At 38.4% G+C, this 24,115-nt stretch overlaps 1 protein-coding gene across 1 annotated transcript in view; it reads left to right on the top strand.

Annotated features, from left to right (window-relative positions):
• Positions 1 to 24,115, top strand: part of LOC108262239 (CUB and Sushi multiple domains 1a) — a 291,201-nt gene that overhangs the window by 123,465 nt on the left and 143,621 nt on the right. Inside the window, exons 5-9 of the mRNA XM_053679448.1 lie at positions 719 to 831; positions 2,786 to 2,863; positions 6,119 to 6,200; positions 7,425 to 7,549; positions 16,401 to 16,522. Of these exons, the coding sequence (XP_053535423.1) occupies positions 719 to 831; positions 2,786 to 2,863; positions 6,119 to 6,200; positions 7,425 to 7,549; positions 16,401 to 16,522 (520 nt within the window). The remainder of the gene's footprint in view (positions 1 to 718; positions 832 to 2,785; positions 2,864 to 6,118; positions 6,201 to 7,424; positions 7,550 to 16,400; positions 16,523 to 24,115) is intronic.

The raw sequence follows: 24,115 nt of genomic DNA, 5'->3' as shown, positions 1-24,115 counted from the left end.
CGTCTATATATTGTAGTCTATGCAAGTATAGCATAGTATACTGTACTATAGTAACCCCTGATTATTAAAGTAAAGAATAGTATAATATACCAAAGCCATGGTTATAAGAGTTGAAGTATAGTATAGCAAAATAATCCCTGATTATTATAGTAATAGTATAATATAGTGCAGTATGTCCTGATCGTTATAGTAATTGTATAGCATAATAATCCCTGATTATTGTAGTAGTAGTGTAGTATAGTAAGCCCTGATTGTTAGTGTTAGTAAGATCTAGAAAAAGTGTAGTATAGTAAGCTCTGGTTATTACAGAAAAAGTATTGTATATTACAGTAAGCCCTGATTTATAGTATAGTATAATATAGTATAGTAAGCAGTGATTATTATGCGTTCCGCATATTCTAGTGACTTGCTCTGGTAGTGTACACACACATTTCAATAGTTGTTGCTTTTAGTGAAGGCCATCAGTCAAGTTCTCCTAAAATGACAAAAGGCCAAAATAAGAATGCATGCTCTGGCCTCACTCCAAAAAAATATAGCCCCACTTTACTGTTTATCATAGTCTTAATGGCCTTTTTGGAAAACACACCCACACGCTGCCCTTTTCCAGTCTCGATTTACAGCAAGCGTGTATCATTTTACAGCACAAATTGCCTTTTCAAGCATTCGATTTCTATCGCCGATTTTGCTTATTAGATTCTGCTATTTTTCCCCACTCCAGGCTCACTGGCATGAATCTGCCATCGCCCGTCATCAGCAGCAAGAACTGGCTGCGGCTGCACTTCACATCTGACAGCAACCATCGGCGGAAAGGATTTAGTGCCCAGTACCAAGGTAAGTGTGGTGAGGAGAGGCCCTCCTGAGGCTGGTACATGTGGAGCGCTTGGCAGTGAGCAACTGCACGCCGCCTGGTGTGCTGTACTTGTAACGTGGCTAAATAAAGTGTGGTGTGTGTAGAGACACGGAGCAGCAGTAAGCTGATCTGCCAAAGCTCGCATAACATCTGATTATTAAAACAGGAAACAAATTGTGAAAGTAATAGATAAATTTGCATCTTTCGTATGAATAATGCAAGCCAAGACATTTTTATATTATTTTCATGAAATGGCTGATGATCTGGGAGGCAATTTGCATAATGAGCAGGTGATGCGGTGCGTCCTGGGCGAGCAGAGCTTGGGATTTTGGGTCTGGGAATATAAAGTTGCTCATGGACTCTAAGCATCTGTGATGTTTTCTTTTTATGTGATAGGATTTTTAAAATAATTTTAAAAAAAGAAAGAAATTGGTGCACGTTTAATAGTGTGTTTATATACACATTTGGTAAAAGTGATATTTTGTACATACACACGCACTGTATCTATGCGTGTGCGTGTATGTAAAGTATGTGATGTATGTATATATGTATGGATGTATGTAAAGAATCATGTAGTGTGATGCGCAATGATTGTCGTTTTAGAATTGCTAAGGCGTGGGTTACTGTGTTATGCGATTGTAGCATCATAATTTATTTGAAAAGAACACTGCTTTAGCCCACTGGCTTCTCATTATTCCACATTTTAATTTGATTATAGCCCACAGCTGGAGTGATGTCATACAGTGAGAAAATTACCAAAAAAATGAATTTACTTCGCGATTTTTTGGCTCATAATTGGCTTCCCTCCCAATATAATTACAAGCCTATAACTCCTCAGTGGCCTTGAAGCCCAAATTAGCTTGATACAAACACAAATAGCAGTTCCATAACATTTCCTGCCAAATCTGCTTTTATGTCTTGATATCGAGGGTATGTTACCCGCTCAGGTGAAATTCATGTGACGTGCTTCGCTCTCATCATCCATGACCGACTTTAAATCCACATTTCAAGGCTCTGGCATTTTTGTCGGAAAGAATAGCCAAAACATCAAGTCTGAAAGTATCATGGTGCGAGGATCCATGAAACCATGATGCATTGATGAATGTGAATAAAAGAGAGACATAAATATAAGCTAAGGGTGTCGTTAAAGTGTTGTTAAATGATTTCATCCACCGATACAAGAGGCTAAAGAATAAAGACCCCCACATTAAAATTTTTAAATAACTGTTTATGTACCTATAGACTTTTTATCTCAGTTAACCCAAGTGTTTTCATTTCAAATGAATGTATTTGTATAGCGCTTTTAACAATGGACGTTGTCACAAAGCAGCTGTACAGAAATATATACATTTCAGATCTAAATTTTAAACCGATAAATTTATCCCTAATGAGCAAACCGGTGGCGAAGAAAAACTCCCTGAGATGATACGAGGAAGAATCCTTGAGAGGAACCAAGCTTGAAAGGGAACCCATTCTCATCTGGGTGACGCCGGATAGTGTAATTTTAAATAGTTCCCTTCTATAACTGTGTAATCAGGAAATTCACCACAGTCTCAACATGATATCCATTCCGCTGAAGTCATGACCTGTCCACCAATGGAGACCCGAGCCCAAAGTCTGTTTGTACAATTGTTCGTGACAATCGAGGTCCCAAGACCTTCACCGTAACCGCAGTCCCAAGACACCGCTCAGTGAACAAGTATTTTAAAATGTATGTTTTATTTTACAGACATTTATGGGCTAGCCAAAGCTCAAAAACATAAACAAGAGCTGTCTGGTGTTCATGGAACATTCAAAAAGCACTTCAGATCAGTTTGAAAGAACTGTGTGCCATCATGCTTCTTAAAGCAGATTGCTCCAAGCATGAATTTATTTATTTATTTATTTATTTATTTATCCCCCGCCCATTTCATCTTTGCCCTCTTCTCTCTACAGTGAAGAAGGCCATCGAGCTGAAGTCCAGAGGGGTGAAAATGCTTCCGAATAAAGACACAAGCCACAAAAATGCAGTCTGTAAGTACACTTTCAACCCACTTTGACTTCACTTTGGACGATAAGACCGAAAGAGTTCAATAATGAACCACGCAGCTAAATTGGAACGAAAAGTAGTTGTGAATTTCAGGAATCTGTCAGTTTGGTTTAATGCATTCATCCAAGTGAGTTCAAAGCAGTGAAGCTCCAGAGCAGATCTGCAGCTGAAGCATGTTCCTCATAAGACAGGAAATATGCACACATTTTAATACACGGTCAGAGGCAGAAATGTCAAGCAGTGAGACCTCAACATCTTGATAACTCGTTTGCCTTATTTCAATTTAGTCGAGCCAAATTGATCCAAATGAACATCTGACAAAATCTCAAATCCTTAATAACCAGATTACAATGCATCAAACTATCCTGTATCCAGGGCCGTAGCTAGGGAGCTCTGGGCCCTCTGAAAAAATATCGATGTGGGCCCCCGCCGTCCTCCACCCATATTATATACGATATAAGATATGAGTATAATAAAAAGTCACTTAAATTACTCATTTTTCTTCGTGTTTTCTAGACAGTATTGTTATCTAAAACCATATCACCTCAGCTGCCGGCAGGTCTGTAATCCTTGTGATACGCATATCATATTTTCCCCCGCGTGTTATACAAACCAACTCTATTTACATAATAGCGCAAAATAGTGCTTATCTTCATTACGTTTCCAGTACCCAAGATTTATCCCCCCCCCGACATTTTCAATCACTCAGTCTCCTGTTCTTCTACGTACTGTAACTTAACTTCAAACTTCAACTGTTCTCAGAGCGGCCTCAGTTCTGATTGGTGACGTTCACTAGCTGCGTGGGACTTTTTATCGGGTCCCTCTGCTGTTTGTCACTGACTTAGATGAAATAATTAACAACCATCGGACTAAACCATTTTTAGGGAGGGGAGAACAGATATTTGGAATACTTCTTTCAGGAAAGGAAAAAAAAAAGTGTGTATATATGTGTTATATATATATATATATATATATATATATATATATATATATATATATATATATATATATATATATATACTTTTTTTTCCTTTCCTGAAAGAATATATATGTATTACAACTTCAGCTTGTATACCTGAGAGTTTAATGAAAACCATTAAAATGGAAGATACTATAATTATTCATAGAGTAGGGGCCTATATAGCGTAACTACTGGATTTAGTGGGGGCCCCAATAATTGTCACCACCTTTCACCCCACTAGCGACGGCCCTACCTGTATCAATAATAATTGTGATTCTCGGCTTCTTTTAGGAGGACCTGTAGCAATTAACCAACCAAAAAGGCTCCTGACCTTAACAAACTTGCTGCTTTGCTTTGTCTGTAGAATACATGTAAACAAGTCTGTGGAGTTCTCCCTAGCACATAATGTACTACTGTAAAGCAGAATGCAATGTGTCTCATAGGGTGTGCATATGCTACGCATTATAAATCTTCTGCATACAAACATGAGCTTGGTCTCTTATGTGTCATATATATATATATATATATAGAGAGAGAGAGAGAGAGAGAGAGAGAGAGAGATACCTCTGTTGACTACAGAGAACAACTTTTCAAGCGTATAAGTACAATCAGAGGTTAAGGCCACATCAAGCAGAAGGGTATGACAGTTGATAAAAGGTTTTGGTGGACTTGTAGAGGTGTACTGCAATGACACCGTCTGTACATACATGCTCATAAATACAATTTCCATTGCCTATAATGTGCTTATATTCAGTTATGAACTTGATCCAGATTCACTGATTGGTGATTTGAGATTTGACATTCCCTAGAGACTCTGACTAGGACACTGCTATAACCCCAGGAACTTGATCAATGCTGTTGACTCAGACTTTGACTTGGGCAGATGAATAGGACTGTGCATGTGACTTGGGTGTGAAAAATGAATAAGCTCATACTTGAAAGCTGAGGGTTAGTCAACTGATGATAACACGAGCCCTGGCACTGAGCAGGTAATACAATTCTGCTAATTAACTGTGTAACATATATTAAAGATATATCCTCTTAGTTATAGTGTCTCTTTATATTGTATCCCTGGGCTATGAACCAATTTACTTCAAAAATGGAGCATTTAGTATATACTGATGACTCTAGGCCAGGCCTTTTCTACGCTCTAAGTTTAAAGAGCAGAGAATGATGAAGCATCTCTTGTTATAGCACCCTAAAAAAAAGTATGATTGCTCTTGCATGAAATTAAATTTAATTGAAATCATCATATAAAATGTTTTAGATTTAAGGGGTGGTGCTTTAAGAATGTTTTATAATATGGTATTTAATTCCAAACACTATAGAAGAAGAAGCGAGAGAGAGAGCTGGGGGGGGCTGTTTCTGTGCTCTATGCCTGAAGCAGAATCTGAGAGATGACCTAATGTGATTTTGGTCGGCAAATGTACCTGGACAATGCCAGAGAGTGATGTAGTGTCTGAGGTGCGAACACAAACATGCGGAGGCTCTGGAGAGCTGGAGATTGTGACGGGCGTGTGCTATGACCTTTTCTTTCTTTTCAGTTTTTTTTTTTTTTTTACTTCTACTCTCTCTGTTTCACTCCCTCACTCATTCACTTTAGCTCCCTCTCTCTCTCTTTCTCTCTTTTATGGAAATAGCCACCAAAGCACGCTGAGACACCTTCCTCCAGCCTATTTGTTGTTTTATGGTGGTGGTGGGGTTTTTTTTTTTGTTTTGTTTTTTTTTGGAGTTCCCTCTGCAAGCCTCATAAACTACTTCGAACTCATGTTGTTTCTTTCCTCTTAATCTTCTGCTCCCAGCTCCATGCAAAAGTCCCCATTCTCCCACTCGAACAGGTGGTGTTATATTTTAGCATTTCCCAAATGAAACATTTCATTTAAGAGCAAACCGAACGGAAATCAGGAGCAAGTGCAGTTGGGCCCGCTCTGCTTCGTTCTTTTAGGGGTTGATTTTATAGCCAATAGAGTGAAATTTATCTTTGATTAAAACTAATGGCCCTGATCTTGTTATAACATGAAGAAATGATTTAGTGTGCTTTTTTCTTTTTTTTTTTTTAAACCGTGGATCACTAATACACTATATTTCCTGGCCCCGCTAAGCAAATTAAGCTGCTCTATCAACATTTTTTCAGTACTCTGACTGTAAGGGTTTATTTTCAGAATGCTGGCTTATGTTTAAAATTCATACAACATTTTATTGCCTTGTTAAACTGCATGAACTGATTTTTTCCCCCCTTCTATATATGTAACATTTCCTTTCTCTTTCTTTCATGCAGTGAGCCAGGGAGGATTGACGGCAGACATTTGTCCGGATCCAGGGATTCCAGAGAACGGGAAACGAATTGGCTCCAGCTTCCAGTGGGTGCTCCCTCTGCTCCTCTTATCTGCTGCACTTGTCCTGTGTAATGGGAGTTTCATGGCACGGTTGTAATTAGAGGCAGCCCTGCTGTTTGACATTATGTAGTTTGATCCTCCATCGTCACTGCTAAGGACATAAAAGTCAGAGCTGCTCAATAGGTCTCAAGCTCCGCTGGGAGATGATCCCTTTGTGGAGCTCGGGTAGTATCAATTCTACTCAAGTCACAGCAGGGCCCAAGAGTCTTCAACCTGGAACCGTTTTCATCCCATTAGTTTTCGGGTTGGCACGTTGGTTACGGGTGCAGAAGTCTTAGACACATGCAAATAAATGCTGTAAAGCAAAAATGCCTTGAAAAATGATGCAATGAAACACTTCCAGATAAAAACTATACTATAAAAAGTTGTAAACAGTAATAAACCAAGACTAACAAAGTCAGTATTTGTTGCGAAATCCCTTTACTTTTTAAACCTGCATCAGAAGTCTCCGGTACAATTTGTACAGTTTTATGAGGAAATTAGCTGGTAAGTTTCACTGGGCATCTTGGGGGAAAACCTGCCCAATTTTTTCGGAGGACTTCTGCATCTGTTTTTGCAGTTAAAACCCAACAGACCTCATTATGGGGTTTTGTTCTTTTGTATGAAAAGTGGTTACGTAATATGTTCCTTTCTTTACTGACCGACAAACATTTTTCGGTAACATTTGTGCGTATGCACGTATAAGTGAGAAGGTATTGAGATTATTTTGACCACTTCTGTCAATGAGCAAGAGTGAAATCGAATAAGGCGTTCAGATATTTTTTCAGAGAGGCAAAAAAATATGTATTCCAATTTCAAATATGTTGGATCAAGTAAAATATGATATCAATTTTTGATACATATTGCATTTATGTAAAATTTATTTAAAAAGCATTTCTTGATAGCCAACTCAACTTTGGGATTTTATTTTAATGCTGCTCTAATGAAACTGGCCGTACTATTGAGATATTATTGAGTGAGGTAGGTTTATTGACTGAAAAGTCAAGGTCCAGGTGCTGATGTAAGGACTTGTGACTGTGAATTGATTTGCATGTACCTATTTAAATGACGAATAAGAGAGAAACTTACAGTGGATTGTTTAGCCGGTGACGTTCTGACAGTTATCTTTTTTTTGTTTGTTTGTATGCTTTTTTCTTTTAAAAAAAAATAAAATAAAAAAAACCTTGTTTCTCTCCAAACCTATTCTAGTGTTGGAGCCAGCATCCAGTTCTCTTGTGATGACAGCTATGTGCTGCAGGGATCAAAGAGCATCACTTGCCAGAGAGTGACGGAGACCCTGGCCGCCTGGAGTGACCACAGGCCGATCTGTCGAAGTGAGTGTGAATGCGGCCCTGAGCAGACACTTTCTGTAAAGATGCTGTCAGATCCTGTTAAGTGAGATGTGCAGTGCATACAATGCAGAGAAAGACAATGCTAGAAAGACAATCCAGTGCAATCCACTGTTTTAGCTCTGGAAGCATTTGGCATCAGAGAGGTACATACTGTATGACCTACAGTGGTGCATTAAAGTTTGGGAACTCTTTAAGAAATGTCTGTATATCTGCATAAATATGACCTAAAACATCATAAGAAGTCCTAAAGGTAGACAAAGAGAAATCAATTAAACAAATGAGAGAAAAAAGTCAGGGGTTTGAATCAAGGGGATGACTAGCAGGTGTGAGTGAGCGCCTTGTTTTAAGGATTTAAAGAACAAGGATCTATCAGAGTCTGATCTTCACAGCACTCGTTTGTGGAAGTGCATCATGGTACGAACAAAGTAGATTACTGAGGACCTCACCTCAGAAAAGTTGTTGATGCTCATCAGGCTGGAAAAGGTTACTAAACCATCTCTAAAGAGTTTGTACTTCACTAATCCACAGTCAGGGAGACTGTGTACAAATGAAGGAAATCCATGACCATTGTTACCCTCTCCAGGAGTGGTCGACCGATAAAGATCACTCTAAGAGCAAGACGCTTAATAGTCCACGAGGTCACAAAGGACTTTGCAGTTTGCTAAAGATCATGTGGACAAGCCAGAAGACTGTTGGGAAAATGTTTTGAGGATGGATGAGACTTTTTGGGTTAAATGAGAAGTCTTACACATTCCAGTATAAGATCCTTATCCCATCTGTGAAACATGGTGGTGGTGGTAGTAACATGGATTGGTCCTGTTTAGCTGCACCTGGGTCAGAAGGACTTACCATCATTGATGGTACAATGAATTCTCAATTATACCTTCAAATTCTCAGTATCCCAGAGTTGTAACTGTTCTGTACTGAGGAATGAGCAGGACTGATCAACAGTCAACGGAAACGTTTAGTTGCAGTTATTTCTGCACAAGGGGGTCACACCAGACACTGAAAGCAAAGGTTCACATACTTTTGCCACTCACAGCTATGTAATATTGGATCATTTTCCTCAATAAATAAATGACCAAATTTACCATTTTTGTCTCATTTGCTTAATTAGGTCCTCTTTATCAAGCACGGCTGTAGCTATAAAACAGCTACATGCATGTGCTGCATAAGTGATATGACACTTGAACTGTAACGTCTGATTCACGAAGGCAAGTGCGTAAACTCGGCATGGTCTTTATTACAGCAATCCGAAATAATAATCATAATCAGTGTCCATAGCTTGGGTCAAAAAACAGGAAGGCGGCATCAAACGAGAGGGATCCATATTCGAGAACGGAAACGCGCAAGACTCGGAAAACCAGAATAAATAAGGCTTAGCAATGCACAAATGCACTCGACAAATGTTTGTGGTGAGACAAAGGGGGGTAAAAAAAGAGATAGAAATAGACAAACTAATCGAACTGCAACACCGAACAGCTGAACACAGGATAATTAACCAATAATAAGTTAGGGACTAAAACCAAAACATAAGCCACATTCGAAATCTAAACAAAAGCACAGGAAGAACTAAACGAGCGAAGGCAGATCTCACGGCTCTGGGCGCCACACATCGAGAGGGGAAATTGGTGCCAATTATTCTGTTCGTAATATAATATCTAGCTGTGTACGGTTTTTGTTTGTTTGTGCATGAGACATTCATTTAAATAAATTACAAAGAAATTATCAGGGAACGTACCAGTGAATAAATAAAGCGGAGTCACGGGGTTGTAGATATGAAAACGTTGCTAATTAAATATGTGCGTCACTACACAGCTAAACTCCACAGGTTTACTTGTGAAGTAAATGAAATAATTACACAGCTTTACGCAATGCCTTGACAGACTCAGTTCGACCTGGATGCAGATATTTATGGGAATTCACACAGGACAACATGAAATAGTTTGAAGCTTGAGTGGTTTGATATAATTGTACGTTAAGGCAGAGGTGGGTTGAGTAGTCAAACTTTTTGCTCAAGTAGAAGTAAAACTAGTTCTAAGAATAATTACTCAAGCAACAGTAAAAGTAATGATGTTAATAATGACTTGAGTAAGAGTAATAAAGTATCCAATGAGAAGACTACTCAAGTGTGACTGTGGCTCAGGTGGTAGAGTGGGTTGTCCACTAATCATAGGGTTGGTGGTTCGATTCCCGGCCCACGTGACTCCACATACCGAAGTATGTGGGCAAGACACTGAACCCCGAGTTGCTCCTGATGGCAAGTTAGCGCTTTGCATGGCAGCTCTGCTGCCATGCAATTGGTGTATGGGTGCATTGGTGTATGGGTGAATGAGAACCAGTGTAAAGCACTTTGGAAAAAAACCGCTGTATAAGACCATTTACTAGTTACCTGGTGTGTTTTCTCCCTTGTTTCGTTTAGACATACAGTATATGAACATGGCAATTGCGCTTGGATCCGCCCCCAAACAATCGGGATTGCAAACGAACTCTGGAGCGGTTCGTTTCTGAATAGTGTGTGAATTATACATTGACTTTCGGGGGGTGGTGGGGGGAGATTAACTAGTATGTGTAATGCAGATGAGTGCGTCAGTGAATCACTGTGCTGTATCCTTAAAACAGCACACACACACAAATACTTTAAATGCTATAATTCATACTGTTCAGCTTTATGTGATGAATAGTGCCATGAATGCCTTAAAAAGCAGCATGTACTTTCTAAAGTACTCTTTAACTAACTTGTCTTTTCTTGCCAGTAAAAAACCGCCTTATGTCTGTTCCCTTACTCTTACTCATGACATCTGAGTGCAAATAAGGTCTCTGTTATTTATATGTGAAAAGGTCAATGCATTAAGTTTCAATTTATTACTAACGTAAACAATACACTGATAAAATGGACATTCGTGAGTTGTGAGGTTTTTGTATATCTCATTTATGACAAAATGATATTTAAGTGATTCCTAATCATTTCACTGCTGAGTGGATGATCATGAGAGAATCTGCGCGCACATGTAGATTACTGTCACTATAGTAAAAGACATAACTTCCATGCGGGAGACGGTCTAATTGATATTTTCGAGGTTGTAAATTAGACCTCAGAGTTGTATGCGGTTTTAATTAACAGTATATAATCAGCTTGCTTCATTCACACTCAAGACTTTCTGAGCTATTTAGATTAGGACATTTATTTTCCCAGAAAAAGTGTCTTTCCCACACTTCTGGTATCTCCTGTACGATCTCCGTTGCATTTCGGTTGATGAAGCGAGCCATCGCGCGGTAATTCCCATGTTTAGACTACTGCACGCGCTCATGCATTGACAATTGCATGACCCATTTTAGGGGTGGGCAAATTTGTACTGCGTTTTCTTTTCAGAGCCATTTTTCACTATTAAAACTTAGTAGTATGTGAAAAATTTAAGACCCTCCCAGACACACATATTGTTTGACATCCTTTGGGGGGATCAAGCCTTATTTAGTGGGATCATACACACCCCCTCCCCGTAACGTCCCCCATACATACACCCCCCCGCCCCCCACTCCACCCCGTGATCACACCCTGACATTAACGGAGGTATGCCATTGAATGTTGTGAAGTAAAAGTACATTTCTGTGATTAAAAATGAACTTGATTAAGAGTATATGTCTGGCCAGTTAAACTATTCTTAAAAGTACATTTATTTCAAAAAGTTACTCAAGTAAATGTAGCACGTTACTACCCACCTCTGCATTTAGGTTCAATGGAATTTGGACATCATTCCTGACAATCAGTTAGTACCTGTAAAGCAGTCCATTGTAATACTCCAAAATAAACAAAATTGACCAAATATAAGGTGTAATCTTAACCAGTTATTATCAACGTATGCTTAATTTCTAAACCGAAGCATTCTCAAAAGCATTTAGATTTAGATTTTTGCCCAAGAATCAATTGTTTTGTTTTTTCCCTTCATATTCAGTTTTTCCCAAGCATCCGTCTAACAAATTAATTACACATGATGTTTGCTTTAATTATGCTGTGTCATTTTGAGTGCCTACCCACTGTGCCTCTCTTTGCATCTCACAAATACACTAACCTGGACAGAAACCTCATTTAAATGCAAAAGTTTAATTAAACTTTTGCTTACTTTGGCAAACATGTCTGGTGGTTAATTTGTAAGTGGTGGGTTGAGGAAAGAGCTCAAATGTAAGCGGAGGATGCAGAAACAGAGATTTGAGTAATGCATGCTAATATTTTAAAGTTTTCTTTAACATATATACTTTTTTTTCCCCCTGTACGATCCTGTTGCTGTGAGTGTTTGTGATGGCTCAATGCCTAAGATGACCATGTAGTAGAAGACTCCTAGGCCAGAACCCAATGGAGTTTGGGGCAGGGGATGCTCATTTTTACTAGTTAACCTTTCATTAAAAAAAAAAAGTTGACTAGTCATAGTATTCATGGTTAATGCAAAAAAAATGGTTTCAAGACATCTGTATTTTTAGGCTGTTTTATTTGTGCAGCAAAGAACACTTCAAACTGCACTTCGATTATATAAATAGATATAGCTAGGCAGATGTATTTGATTGATCCCTAAGGGGAAATTTGGGTGCTACAGCAGCAGAAGGTACAATGGAAAGACATTGTGTAGAAATAATGCACAAATGAGCCAAACTCACAGATGAAGCAAATAGCATTGATTGTCTCATGGTGCCTATGAAGGTCTGGGATATATTAAATGGTATGCAAACAGTGAGTTCTCAGTCAAAGTGTTGGATGCATGAGAAATGGACAGTAATGAAGACTTTGACAAGGACCAAATCGTTATGGCCGGATGACCAGATCGGAGCATTTCCAAAATGGCAAGGCTTGTGAGGTGCTCCCGGTCAGCAGTATTGAGTACCTATGATGACACCAGGATGCACTATGGAAAGAAGACAGACTGTTGGAGAGAGTGTGATGCTGGGAAACCCTAGGTCTGGGAATTCACGTGGACGTCAATTTGAAACGTGCTACGTACCTAAACATCATTACGAACCAGGAACACCCCTTAACGAATAGTATTCCTCAATGTCAGTGGCTTGTTTCAGCAGGATAATGCGCCCTGCTACGCTGCACACGTTGCTCAAGAATGGTTTGAGGACCATGACGAAGAGTTTGAGGTGTTGCCCTGGCCTGCAAATTCCCTCAATCTTAATTTGACTGAGAATCTTTGGGATGTGCCGGATCAGGAAGTCTAAACCGCAGCAGCTCCACATCACAATCTGCGGGACGTGCTGTTAACATCTTGGTGCCAGATACCACATTGCTCCTTCGGAGGCCTTGTAGAGTCCAGGCCTCAGCGGGTCGGAGCTGTTTTGGCAGCACACAGAAGACCAACAGCATATTAGGCAGGTGGTCATAATGTTTTGGCTCATCAGTGTAAATAGACAGAGTAACCCACATCATATAAACAGGAGTTGGACATCAGACATACAGTAACAAGGTGCAGAAAACAACCTCAGAGAGACATTCACGACAGCCAAGTGGTGAGATTTGGTGAGTACGGGATGCAATTCGCTTATGAATGAAATCTGTTCCGTTATTCATTGGGATGAGGAATTGCACATTCTGATGACAGCTGGTAGGAAAGACCCCTAATAGCACTTCCACTTTAGCTGGAATGAGCTGGGAAATAACAGCCTTATGTAGGACACAAATTAAATTTCCAGCTACAATTCTTATTTTTAGGCTACACTGTTAACAACAAAGCTAAATGAATTGGTGCAGTAAACGTGCAAAATACTAAATCTATGTTGGTTACAATGCCACTTGCCACATTCCCACTTGGTTTATAAAAAGAATAAAAGAAGCTGATTTGATTGGACATTGCTACAGCATTCTAACCCTACATCTCTCTCTCTATTTTTATTTTTTTTTTCCACTTGCCCTGCTTATCTGTAATTGCCTGGGATAAAGAATGCTATGATCTTATGCTTTTTTTCTTGCATTTGCACCATTTCAGCTTAAAAGTAAATACATGGCTTTAGAGAGGGAAATTTCCCTGTAAGTATTTGCCTGACCTTTTTTTCTGCTTGGTACGGCTTCACTTTTCTTTTTAAAAAAAAAATAAAAAAAATAATAATAACTAAAAAGCATTTTATTTCCTGTCTCTAAAATGTATCTCCAGGTTGTTGGATTTCGCTTATATGTTGCAGGCGAGAGGGCAATTTTCTGTAACAGTCAGTGATCTATTTAGCAAAAATGAGTGTCCATTTCCTCTTGTTTGTCTCAAGTATTGTAAGCATCACAGAATGAAATGATACAAATGACAAGATAGCATTTGAATGAAAAATTCATGTATATCAGTAATATAACTGTTTTCTTTCATTCTTTCTTTCATGCATTGTTCAATGCTGTGCTGACTTTGATTTGCTGAAGCAACCTGGGAATATTAATCGGTCATAGCGCTGCTTCCGATGCGTTAAATGACTATTACAATTACATGATAAAAAAGATTAGTATTATGTAATAATTCATAATTAATTCAGTCAAGAAAAACACTTGCATGTAAGGTTGAAGCTGAAACCTGGACTGTCTTGAAAGGCAAAGAGGACACAGGCTCCCTGAAGACATTCATTAAAATGAAATAGTTCATATTTTAACCCTCTAGATATAGTATTTGACATTTATATACTGTTATTTTGTGCAATTTTACATATTTTTGATTGATCCAGATACTTTATTTGCCTCGGTTTCACCAAGTAGCCTCTTTAAAGGTAACACTTAATAGTTTTCCAAGGTTAAGCTGAAGGCTGCATGTATAAAACGGAAAATTAAACTCTTTAGCCTCATCATTTAATAATTCGTCCAGAATTCCTAGTGATCTCAAGAGATTATGTAGACGTAATTATAGAGCAGGCTCCAGACCTGTAAATGAGGAATGAGCTCCTTTCGACTGCTCGTTCAGCACGCTGGCTGACGCTTAATTAGCAAACATTCTGTTTTTAGAGACGTGTGTAAGATCAGTTTACGAATATGCAGGCAAGAGGGAGGCTATATTTTTAATACTGATGAATTAGTTACAAAAAAAATATTCACAATTAAATATCAAATTTAAATATGTTGCCTTATTTCGATTTTCCTTGACCTTTTTTCTTTTCTTCATTCTTTCATATTCAGCTTTATTTTCACAGTACGTTCAGAATGTCCTCAAACCACATTTCCAAAGCCATGGTGTTGTCCCACTGAGGATCAGACAGTAAAGAAGGCAGGCTGTTGTCAAAGATAACACAAAGAACAGTTAATACCGCGCTACAGAATAGGAGAGACGTATAAGAAGAAATGATGGAGGAAAAAGAATCTCTGTGATATATCAGTAGTAGCGGACACTGATACTGAGACGTGACTTAAACTAATTCGAGACATATTTATTACTAAAAGAGTAAAAAGCTGATGTTTTGTTCATTTATTGATTAGTGTAAAGAAATTACAGTGGACATGAGGACTAGTTAACCGTGTTAGTGTGCGGTGCTAGAGGGTGTTACATGTTTAAAGGACTTCTGAGTTGAAAGCAATTTATACGTTCACTGTTCTGCAGAAATTCCTGTCTTCACTATAGGGGTGTAACACAATGCCATCTGTTAATAGCCTAATTTAATCTTGAAGTGGGCGTGGCTTAAACCTCTGTGTGAGGAGGGGGGAACGAGGAAGGAAGTACCAGCATAGTGTGAATTCTGGTTCTAACAGACCTAGCTATATCACTCCAATTCATAATGGATCTGCTTGGGACTGTCTTTTTAATCCCACAATGTTTGTTCCTGCCTGCAATATCTTCTAACGGGTTTTAGTTGGGTTTATTTCCCAACATATGAAAAATTAGTAGCCTAATTTAATCCAGCACAACACTGACCAAGCGATTACTAAGGATGAATAAATGAATGCAGTGTGTTCATATTAATGAACATTTTGTTTTTCCCCCTGGTGCAATTTATTTCTCACATCCCTCAGAACCCCAGTGCCAATGCACATCTCTAGTCTCAAGCAAATGCCTTGCGAATCTTTCTGGAAAGCTTTCAAAAGGGGGGAGGGGGGGTATCGTGCTCTTCCTAATCACCTAGTCATAGACTATCTGTTACATAATACATCATGTGTTTATTCCGAATAACGTATTTGTATACAGTTACGTTCGTACTTTCTTTCCCCGTGTACACTCTGTGATCATATGTTTGTGGACAACTGACTACTCGTGTGTTTGTTGAACATCCCATTCCAGATTTAGTCCCTGCTTTGTTGTCGTAATAACCTCCAACAGTACCATCAGTTTGGGGAAGGCCCATATTTGGGTCTAATGGTCAGATGTCCTCATACTTTTGGCCATAGTGTACTTTTACCTTCTCAGTGAAACTACTAGTACTCCTTACAGAACAATAGGCAATGTGTACATCTTTGCGTCACACAAAAAGACACCACTTCTCCTTTTTGCCTCCTTTTGCTTTTAACTGATATGAATTCATTTCTACTGATAGTTGTTCCCATAACAATGTGATATTTATAGGTTACTTTGAATTGCTTTGTGTTGTACTGCATTTATTGAAACTGATATTAATTAGATTTAGTAATTATTATTATTTATTAGAAGTTGTGGCTATTTTTTTAAAGATTTTTATTTTTTTTTTAATGAATCTGAACCGAAATAGAACTTTGCTCCGCTTCCAGAGTGTGTGGTGTGTTACTTTTGTATCTTAACAAATGTACAGTAGTCATTCATTTGCCCTTAAAATAATGCATTTAGCTCCATTAATTATACTATGAAATCAAAATTTGATCCTACCTTAATTGCTTAATTTTCTTGTTTTCTTTATTTCTTTGCCACCTCCACAGCAAGAACATGTGGCTCGAACTTACGAGGTCCCAAAGGTGTAATCACCTCTCCGAACTACCCTGTCCAGTACGAGAACAACGCCCACTGCGTGTGGGTCATCACAGCACTGGATCCTGAGAAGGTCAGTCTGGATTATTCCGGTTTCCCGTTTAAAGTGTGCCGTGAATTATTATGAGATTACGATATAAGGGATATATTTTCCTCTGTGAACCCAATAGATCTTGTTTTGGACATAATGCGAGAAATATGAGGCTGTGTATCCAGGAGCCCATCTGCATAGCCTTCAACCTATATTGTATTGCAAAATAAATAATACCTCTTGCCATTATGCCTACATTATGGCTGTCACTTCTTTCTTGGGGACTGAATAATGTTGTGCCTGATCTGTAGCTCTGTATCAGTCAGCAGACTCATTATGAATTTAGCACTTCACAGATACCTTACCCATAGACATTTATCGAAATAATATATTCCTTATGTACATTCGAGGCGTTTTGCTTACATAATTTCTGTGTATACTCGGGCACAGATGCTGAAGTGATTTAATGCGAGTCTTGTTTGTTCGTAAATTACCTTATGTAACTGAACCTGCTCACCTTATGATGTACGGCATTAGTGCGAAAGCTTTTTTTTTATAGCATAATTTATATATTTATTTTAGAATTTATTACTGACTAGCTTTAATTATTGTCCGTCACCTGTGGACACAATCCATTGTCTTCGTGCTATTTCTGTTTCTGTTATTTTGAATATAAGCACACCACACGAACCATTAATGTATTTATTTGTCTAACGTATTTAAATACACACAAAGCTGTTACTTGAATTTGAATAGCTAGGTCTCAATTATAGAAATGGTTCATTATTTAACCACGTATAAACCATAATTATTAATCACTGTATCCAGTGTAAAACCTACAGTCGCGTCCAAAAGTCTGGTTCAGTGTATTTGGTTTGTCCCCTTTTTGCTTTAATGACGATCCACAAGTTTGTGTAGAACTCGATGGTCCATGTTGGATCAAATCCATTGGCGTGTCATCTGAACACATGTTTCAGTACTAAATAAAAATTCTAATTCATCCCAGATTTTCAATATGGTCTCAGAACCCACTGTCTATCCCTTTGATAACACTTCATACATGCATAAGAATGATGCGTAAGCATTGGGTATAATTAATTACTGATTATTGCGCTATGTGATGCCTTAATTTCTGACTAAGCAGCTTATTTTTCATATTTGCAAGGTGTATTAGTAAATGTTTATTTATGGACAACTTCTTATAGGTTGCTTAAGATATTAGTGAGTTCCTTTTCACTCTTATGCATTCATGAATTTTTAAACCAAGGTGATGTTTTGATCAATTTTGGATGTTTTCCTGGGATTTTCACACAAAGTCTCTAGAGTATACTCAGAATGGTGCGATAAAGAAAAAAACATCCAGTGAGAGGCAGTTCTGTGGACGGAAACGCCTTGCTGATGAGAAAGGTCAATGGAGAATGGCCAGACTGGTTCGAGCTGACGGAAAGGGTACAGTAAATCAGATAACCACTCTGTGCAATTGTGGTGAGCAGAAAAGCTCAGAATCCACAACACATTGAACATTGAGGCAGAAGGGCTACAACAGCAGAAGACCATGTCGGGTTCCACTTCTGTCAGACAAGAACAGAAACTGAGGCTGCAGTGGGCACTTGGAAAACGTAGCCTGGTCTGAATGAATCTCGATTTCTGTTGAGGCACACAGATGGTAGGGTCAGAATTTAGCGCCAAGAGCATGACTCCATGGACCCGATGTGCCTTGTGTCTGCAGTGCAGGCTGGTGGAGGTGGTGTAATGGTGTGGGGAATGTTTCCTTGGCACACTTTCACCAATCAGGGCTTGAATGCCGCAGCCTGTTTGAGTATTGTTGCTGACCGTGTGCATCCCTTCATGACCACAACTTACCCATCATCTAATGGCTACTTCCAGCATGATAATGCACCACGTCACAAAGCAAAAGTCGTCTCAAACTGGTTTCATGAACTTGACGATGAGCCATTGGGATGTGAAGAGAACAGGAGAATCGCAGCATGAAAGTGCACCCGAAAAATCTGCAGGAATTGCATGTTGCAATCATGTCAACATGGACCAGAATCTCAAAGGAATGTTTCCAACATCTTGTGGAATCCATGCCACGAAGAATTGGAGCTGTTTTGAAAGCAAATATTTTGAAATACCCAATATTAATATAGTGTTCCTAATAAAGTGCTGTGAGTGTATATGTCATACTGTGTGTCTATATATATATATATATATATATATATATATATATATATATATATATATATATATATATATATATATATAGTATAAAAATGGAAATATATTATATTATTAAGTTCTGGTATTTTAAAATCTGATTATGTCCAAAAGTGTAAAAGCAGAAAATTGCCTTTATAGGTTTCAATACCATCCCCAAAGTGGAGCTGGAGCATCTCAGACGCTTTGAAAGCCAGTATCTGACTACAAACCGAACTGAATTGGCTTGTGTCCATTTCACTACGGCACATAGCTCTCCGACAACTCGATCAAAGCTCGACGTTCCTCACTGTGTGAGGAAATTGACATCTGTGGGCAGACTGACTGCATTTACTGCTGTGTTTGTTAAACTGGCTCTTTACCCAGTATGATCTTTGCAGGCAGATGACCAAATCAAGATTGGAAAATAGATCAAAATGGCAGGAAAAACCCAATTTTACTCATGATCAGAATTTTTTTTTTTCTCCTTCTGCTGGAATTCACCAACATCCAACAGGTTTTTTCCACACCAGCACACATATGATGAAGTAATGCTTATTAGGTGCTGTTATTACGATAATTGAGTAAAGGCCAATCAAGTTCGTGAAGTGCATTCTGGTTATCTACTACGTAAAACACTTAAGCAATTATGAAGTGTCAATGAAAGGATGTGTGTCATAAAAGTACTTCATTAATAACGGTTAAGTCGTACAAAGAGAATACATACATTATTTATTACAGTATGGTTCTTTTTAAGGATAAGATGTTAAAACAATCATTAAAAAAAAAAAAAGTACCGGAAAAGAACAGAAAAGGCGTGAAGACCATGGACTGGTGCCACAGATGTAAGACGTTTATTTACTACTGAATAAATTAAGGCTTTATTCAAGATAAATCCAATATGCAAATCAGTATCGTAGACATCACTACACTTAGCTGCTTTTACATTTATTAATACTAATACATAAAATCTTATGGCATACTTAGTAATACAGAAAGTAACGATGTTAATTGTCATTACTATCGGTAGTTAATTGTTAATACATCTGTTTAGTAATGCATGATACTTTATTAAATAATGTCAGTTTATTATTATTATTATTATTATTATTATTATTATTAAGTGAACATTTAATTCTGCGCTCTATGGATACATACTGGAGATCATTTGAGGTCTTGTTCTAATTTTCTAATTTAGCTAGATAAAACAGTATCCCCGAAATACACCCTGAAATGATTGTCCTTGCATATGAGACATGGAGGTGCAATTTTCCTACTTAAACTAAAGATAGTAGTTTGGTAAAATGCGACTGGCAATCTTTTTTTTTTTTTTTTCTTCTTTTTTTTTCCCCCCAGGTGAAGTGTAATCCTGTTGAGAGGTTTGTTGTACTTGTTGTGTTCGATACTGAAGAGGAGATGGGCAGAACATGTACTCATCTATTCACACTTTGAATAGAGTGCACTACAAAACTCCATGGCCAGTTTCCCTGTTCTTGAGAAATGAGAGCCCAGCACCCTGATCATTTCAGCGAACAGAAATATGTGGCTAGCCAATGACGTGACAAGAAGTCAAAAGCAAACAAAAAAAAAAAACTGATGAGCAAAAAAAAATGAAAAAGCTTTCTGAGTGGAGTGTATTGACAAGAAATGTTGAGGAGCTCTGGATAAAGCACACGTTTTATGCCTCATCCAAAAATCATTACAAATGGATGCTGCGATTCCATAACCTCCATAATTTATATTATCTTATTCCCTGCATAAAAAAATGCTTAAATGGCAAGTTGACATTCCAAATGGCAAGCTTATATATTTTATCAGCCGTGTCACAAAAATGGAGACCTGCATGTGTGTGTGTGTATATATATATATATATATATATATATATATATATATATATATATATATATAGTTATTTTAAATGCCGATGTTCGAAAAAGCAATATACAGATGTCAGGCTAATGCAGAGATGTAGACGTACTCACGAGAACATGTGCAGAAGATAAATGATGCACGGAAACAGAACGTCAGAGTCCACAAGCTGCTCACTGCAGTCCCACGCACAAAGCACATGGTTTCCCGCTATGAGCAAACTTTCCTGGAACCGCATGCTCATCAAGTCACTACATGTGTGCGGAGTTTGTCTGAACATATTACAAGCAATTATGCTTTTTAAAGGGCTACCATTCATTTCTCTGCAAAACATAGCAGTCAGTGAGGTATTCTGACCTTCATGAAAACGTTTGGTGTAATTGGCGTGTAACGGAGTCTGTTGAATCTGGTTAGGTTTTTGGAAACCCGATATGACCAATAGTGTACTGTACGAATAGGGAACAAATAAATCTGTCAACTTTGATGACCTGAACTGCACACTGTTTTAATGATCTGAAAGGGTCGACCAGCAAATCAACTTAAGCACCTCTGCAAGCGTGTCATGAATATAGATAACGTTCCCTGCATAAATATTGATATAACTTTTGAACTTAGCGAGTAGTTGCATTGACCAACTCGGAATACGAAAATAGTGTCTCACGCCTGCGTTCCTCTTAAGAGAAGCCATTTTTGGATTGAAATGTGTTTGAAAATCCCAACGTGCTAGTGGGTCCTGAAGGTCACACCGCCTTTTGCGCTGTCCCGCCCACGTTATCGTAATGCGTTAATGTATGGCCATAAAAATAACAACAGAACAGAGAAGCAAAACACTTGGCTTGCGCCTGAACAAAATAGCTACGCGACAGCGAATTTACCCCATTTGCTTCAGCACAAAAATGGCATCATTCATTGACTTAAATACATTCATATAGTAACTTAAAGGCATCGTTATGAGGACAGAATGAAGGAGTGCATCTGGAAGTAAACCACTTCGGAAGGTTGCTAGTGCATAATATAAAGTAATGATGCATTAAATGTTAGCCACTGTAAAAAATAAAATAAAATAAATAAATGCATAAATAAATAATCGTTTAGTCGCCGATTTGGTGGAAAAACCATACACCTGGCAACGCTATCTATTCCGCTTCGAACAACGTCCATACTGATATTGAGAGGTAGCGGAAACTCTCTGCTGCTCGGTGTTAAACTTTAGTATATCAAACAGATTATGTAACGAACCACGTTTCCAACATCACTTTTTGCCTGGTTCTCCCTCAAAGCCATGTGCATGAAGGAAGAAACGATGTTTAAATGTTTGCATGCATAATGCTGACACTGGACAAGCACCATTTAAGATAGATTTACCTTTTACCTTACAGCTGTATTGTTTATGGCAGCTAGCAGGGTCTCTAAACAGCTCGGGCTCCTGAAATCCCAGCTTAGTAAAACCTTACAAATGGTAAACTCCTCTTCTCACAAATTTGTCCGTAGATAATCAGTCTACGATTAATCCTCGGCATCTCATGCACGGAAAAGCATTAACGTATGCAGTGAACCGAGTCGAGCAGAACAAGGAACTACATACATTTGATGTCTATGAAGCAACATTGTTCTCGAAAGCCACGTTTTAACACTAACTCGGCCCATGATGGTTTATGAGGACGTTAACGAGTACAGTCGCTGTCCTTTTTTTTTTTTTTTTTTTTTTTTTTTTGGTCTTTGTAATAAACTATTATGAACTCTAAGCCCTGGAGTTAGCATGTTTGCATTGTTAGCTAAACGAAAGACTATCCGGCTGCTCGAAAGCACTATAAACATGCAAAACATGGCTGACTAAATGACAAGATGTCAAATGCAAAAACGGTAAACAAGGAAAGACTTCTCTGAAGGAAGAGTTGCGACGCACTGGACAATCTTTTCTCTAATAAGCTTTCGAGACTGTCCTCTCACAAACCAGGCACAAACCAGTTGTCACGCCTAACAGTTTTGTATAAAACAAAGTGATCAATAGTGGTCTAAAACGTTGTGGTTAAGCCAGTTGAAGGAACAATCGCTTAGATGTTCCGTCACGTTAGGATTGTGTATATATGGTGTGTTTTTCGCCTCCGGGTAAGTCTTGTGTAAAAAGCATCTTTACTTTTTGACAGGATAATTTAAGGAGCTATGGTTTAGACTTCTCATTTGATGCCCCACCAAGCAATTCCCTCTAAACACTCTGACATCTTATACAGATTGCCCATTAAGTACTTCTGAGGTTCATAGCTGGCCCCATCGAAAATCTGTGCTTCTTCAACTCCCATGACCTCGCGCCAGCCGATATTTTTACTTGTAGCGCTAACAAATAACACTCGTGTGTTTTTATAGTTTCAGCGAGGGGGTATTAAATCAAAATCATTGCCCATTCAGTTTAAAGTATGATCAATTTAGACACATTTCTGTAGGCGTAATAGTGAACGAGTGCGTTCGGAAATTAGAAGTACACTTATTGTTGTGCTCAAAGCACCTTCGATTGCTTTCCAAGTCTTTGCGAACCAAATCGAGTGGCGCGGAACTTTCTCTTAAACGATATAAGAACCGACGATCTGTGATGATAGTTTGAGTTCTGCTCCTACTTTACCTACTTTTCTTCATTCTTCCAAGTACGTTGCTCCACCTGCTAAGGTTATGGCTCCACAAGAGACACTTGAACGAAAAAAAAAATAAAAGCGGAAGGAATATGAATGAGAGCAATATCTCTTTAATTGCCCAATTGAGAGAATGTGAGGATGCTGATAATGGGCCTGTCCTAATTAAGCTTTTTTTTTTCTTTTCCCCCTGTGTTGTGTTCCTCCTTCAAGCGATCTTTCTGAAAATGCAATTTTCTTTTAACTCGCACATCAAATGCTCATGTTGCCTGTCTTTCTCCAGGCTTTGTTCTTTTCCATGCACCAAACATGGTTGAACTTTTGTGGCTTGTTTTTGATTAGGACGAAATTAAGTTATAAATCTTTGCTCATGTTAATGTCAGACTTGTCTTATTTTTACCCATTTTCTTTCTTTTTAAAAAAAAAAAAAATCCATCAATTATTCTCTAAACATACCCTCACCGGTCACTTTACTTCTGCTCGTTCATGCAGTTTTCCGTTCAGTCAGTCATTTATCTGCAGGACAATGCATAAAATCCTTGCATGTATAGGTCAAGAGCTACAGTTAATATACAGTTTACATCAAACCTCGGCGATGTTTGTCTTTTCTGCTCACCACGGTTGTAAAGAGTGGTTATTTGCGTTGCAATAGACTTCCTTTCAGCTTGAACCAGTCCGAGTATTCTCCTCTGACTTACGGAACCACTGGATGCTTTTTTGTTGTTTGCACCATTCTGTGTGATCCCGAGAGACTGCTGTGTGAGGAAAATCAAAGGAGATCAGCAGCCTCTGAAATAAAGCCAGTCCATCTGGCACCAGTAACCCTGAAATCACCCCCACCCTCAATTCTGATGTTTGATGTGAACATTAACTGAAGTATCATCATGATTTCATGCATTGCTCTGCTGCCACATGATTGGCTGATTGGGATAATTGTATGAATGAG

The sequence above is a fragment of the Ictalurus punctatus genome, chromosome 3 (assembly GCF_001660625.3).
Source record: "Ictalurus punctatus breed USDA103 chromosome 3, Coco_2.0, whole genome shotgun sequence".
Taxonomy (NCBI): domain Eukaryota; kingdom Metazoa; phylum Chordata; class Actinopteri; order Siluriformes; family Ictaluridae; genus Ictalurus; species Ictalurus punctatus.
This window is presented reverse-complemented; position numbering and strand designations above follow the sequence as displayed.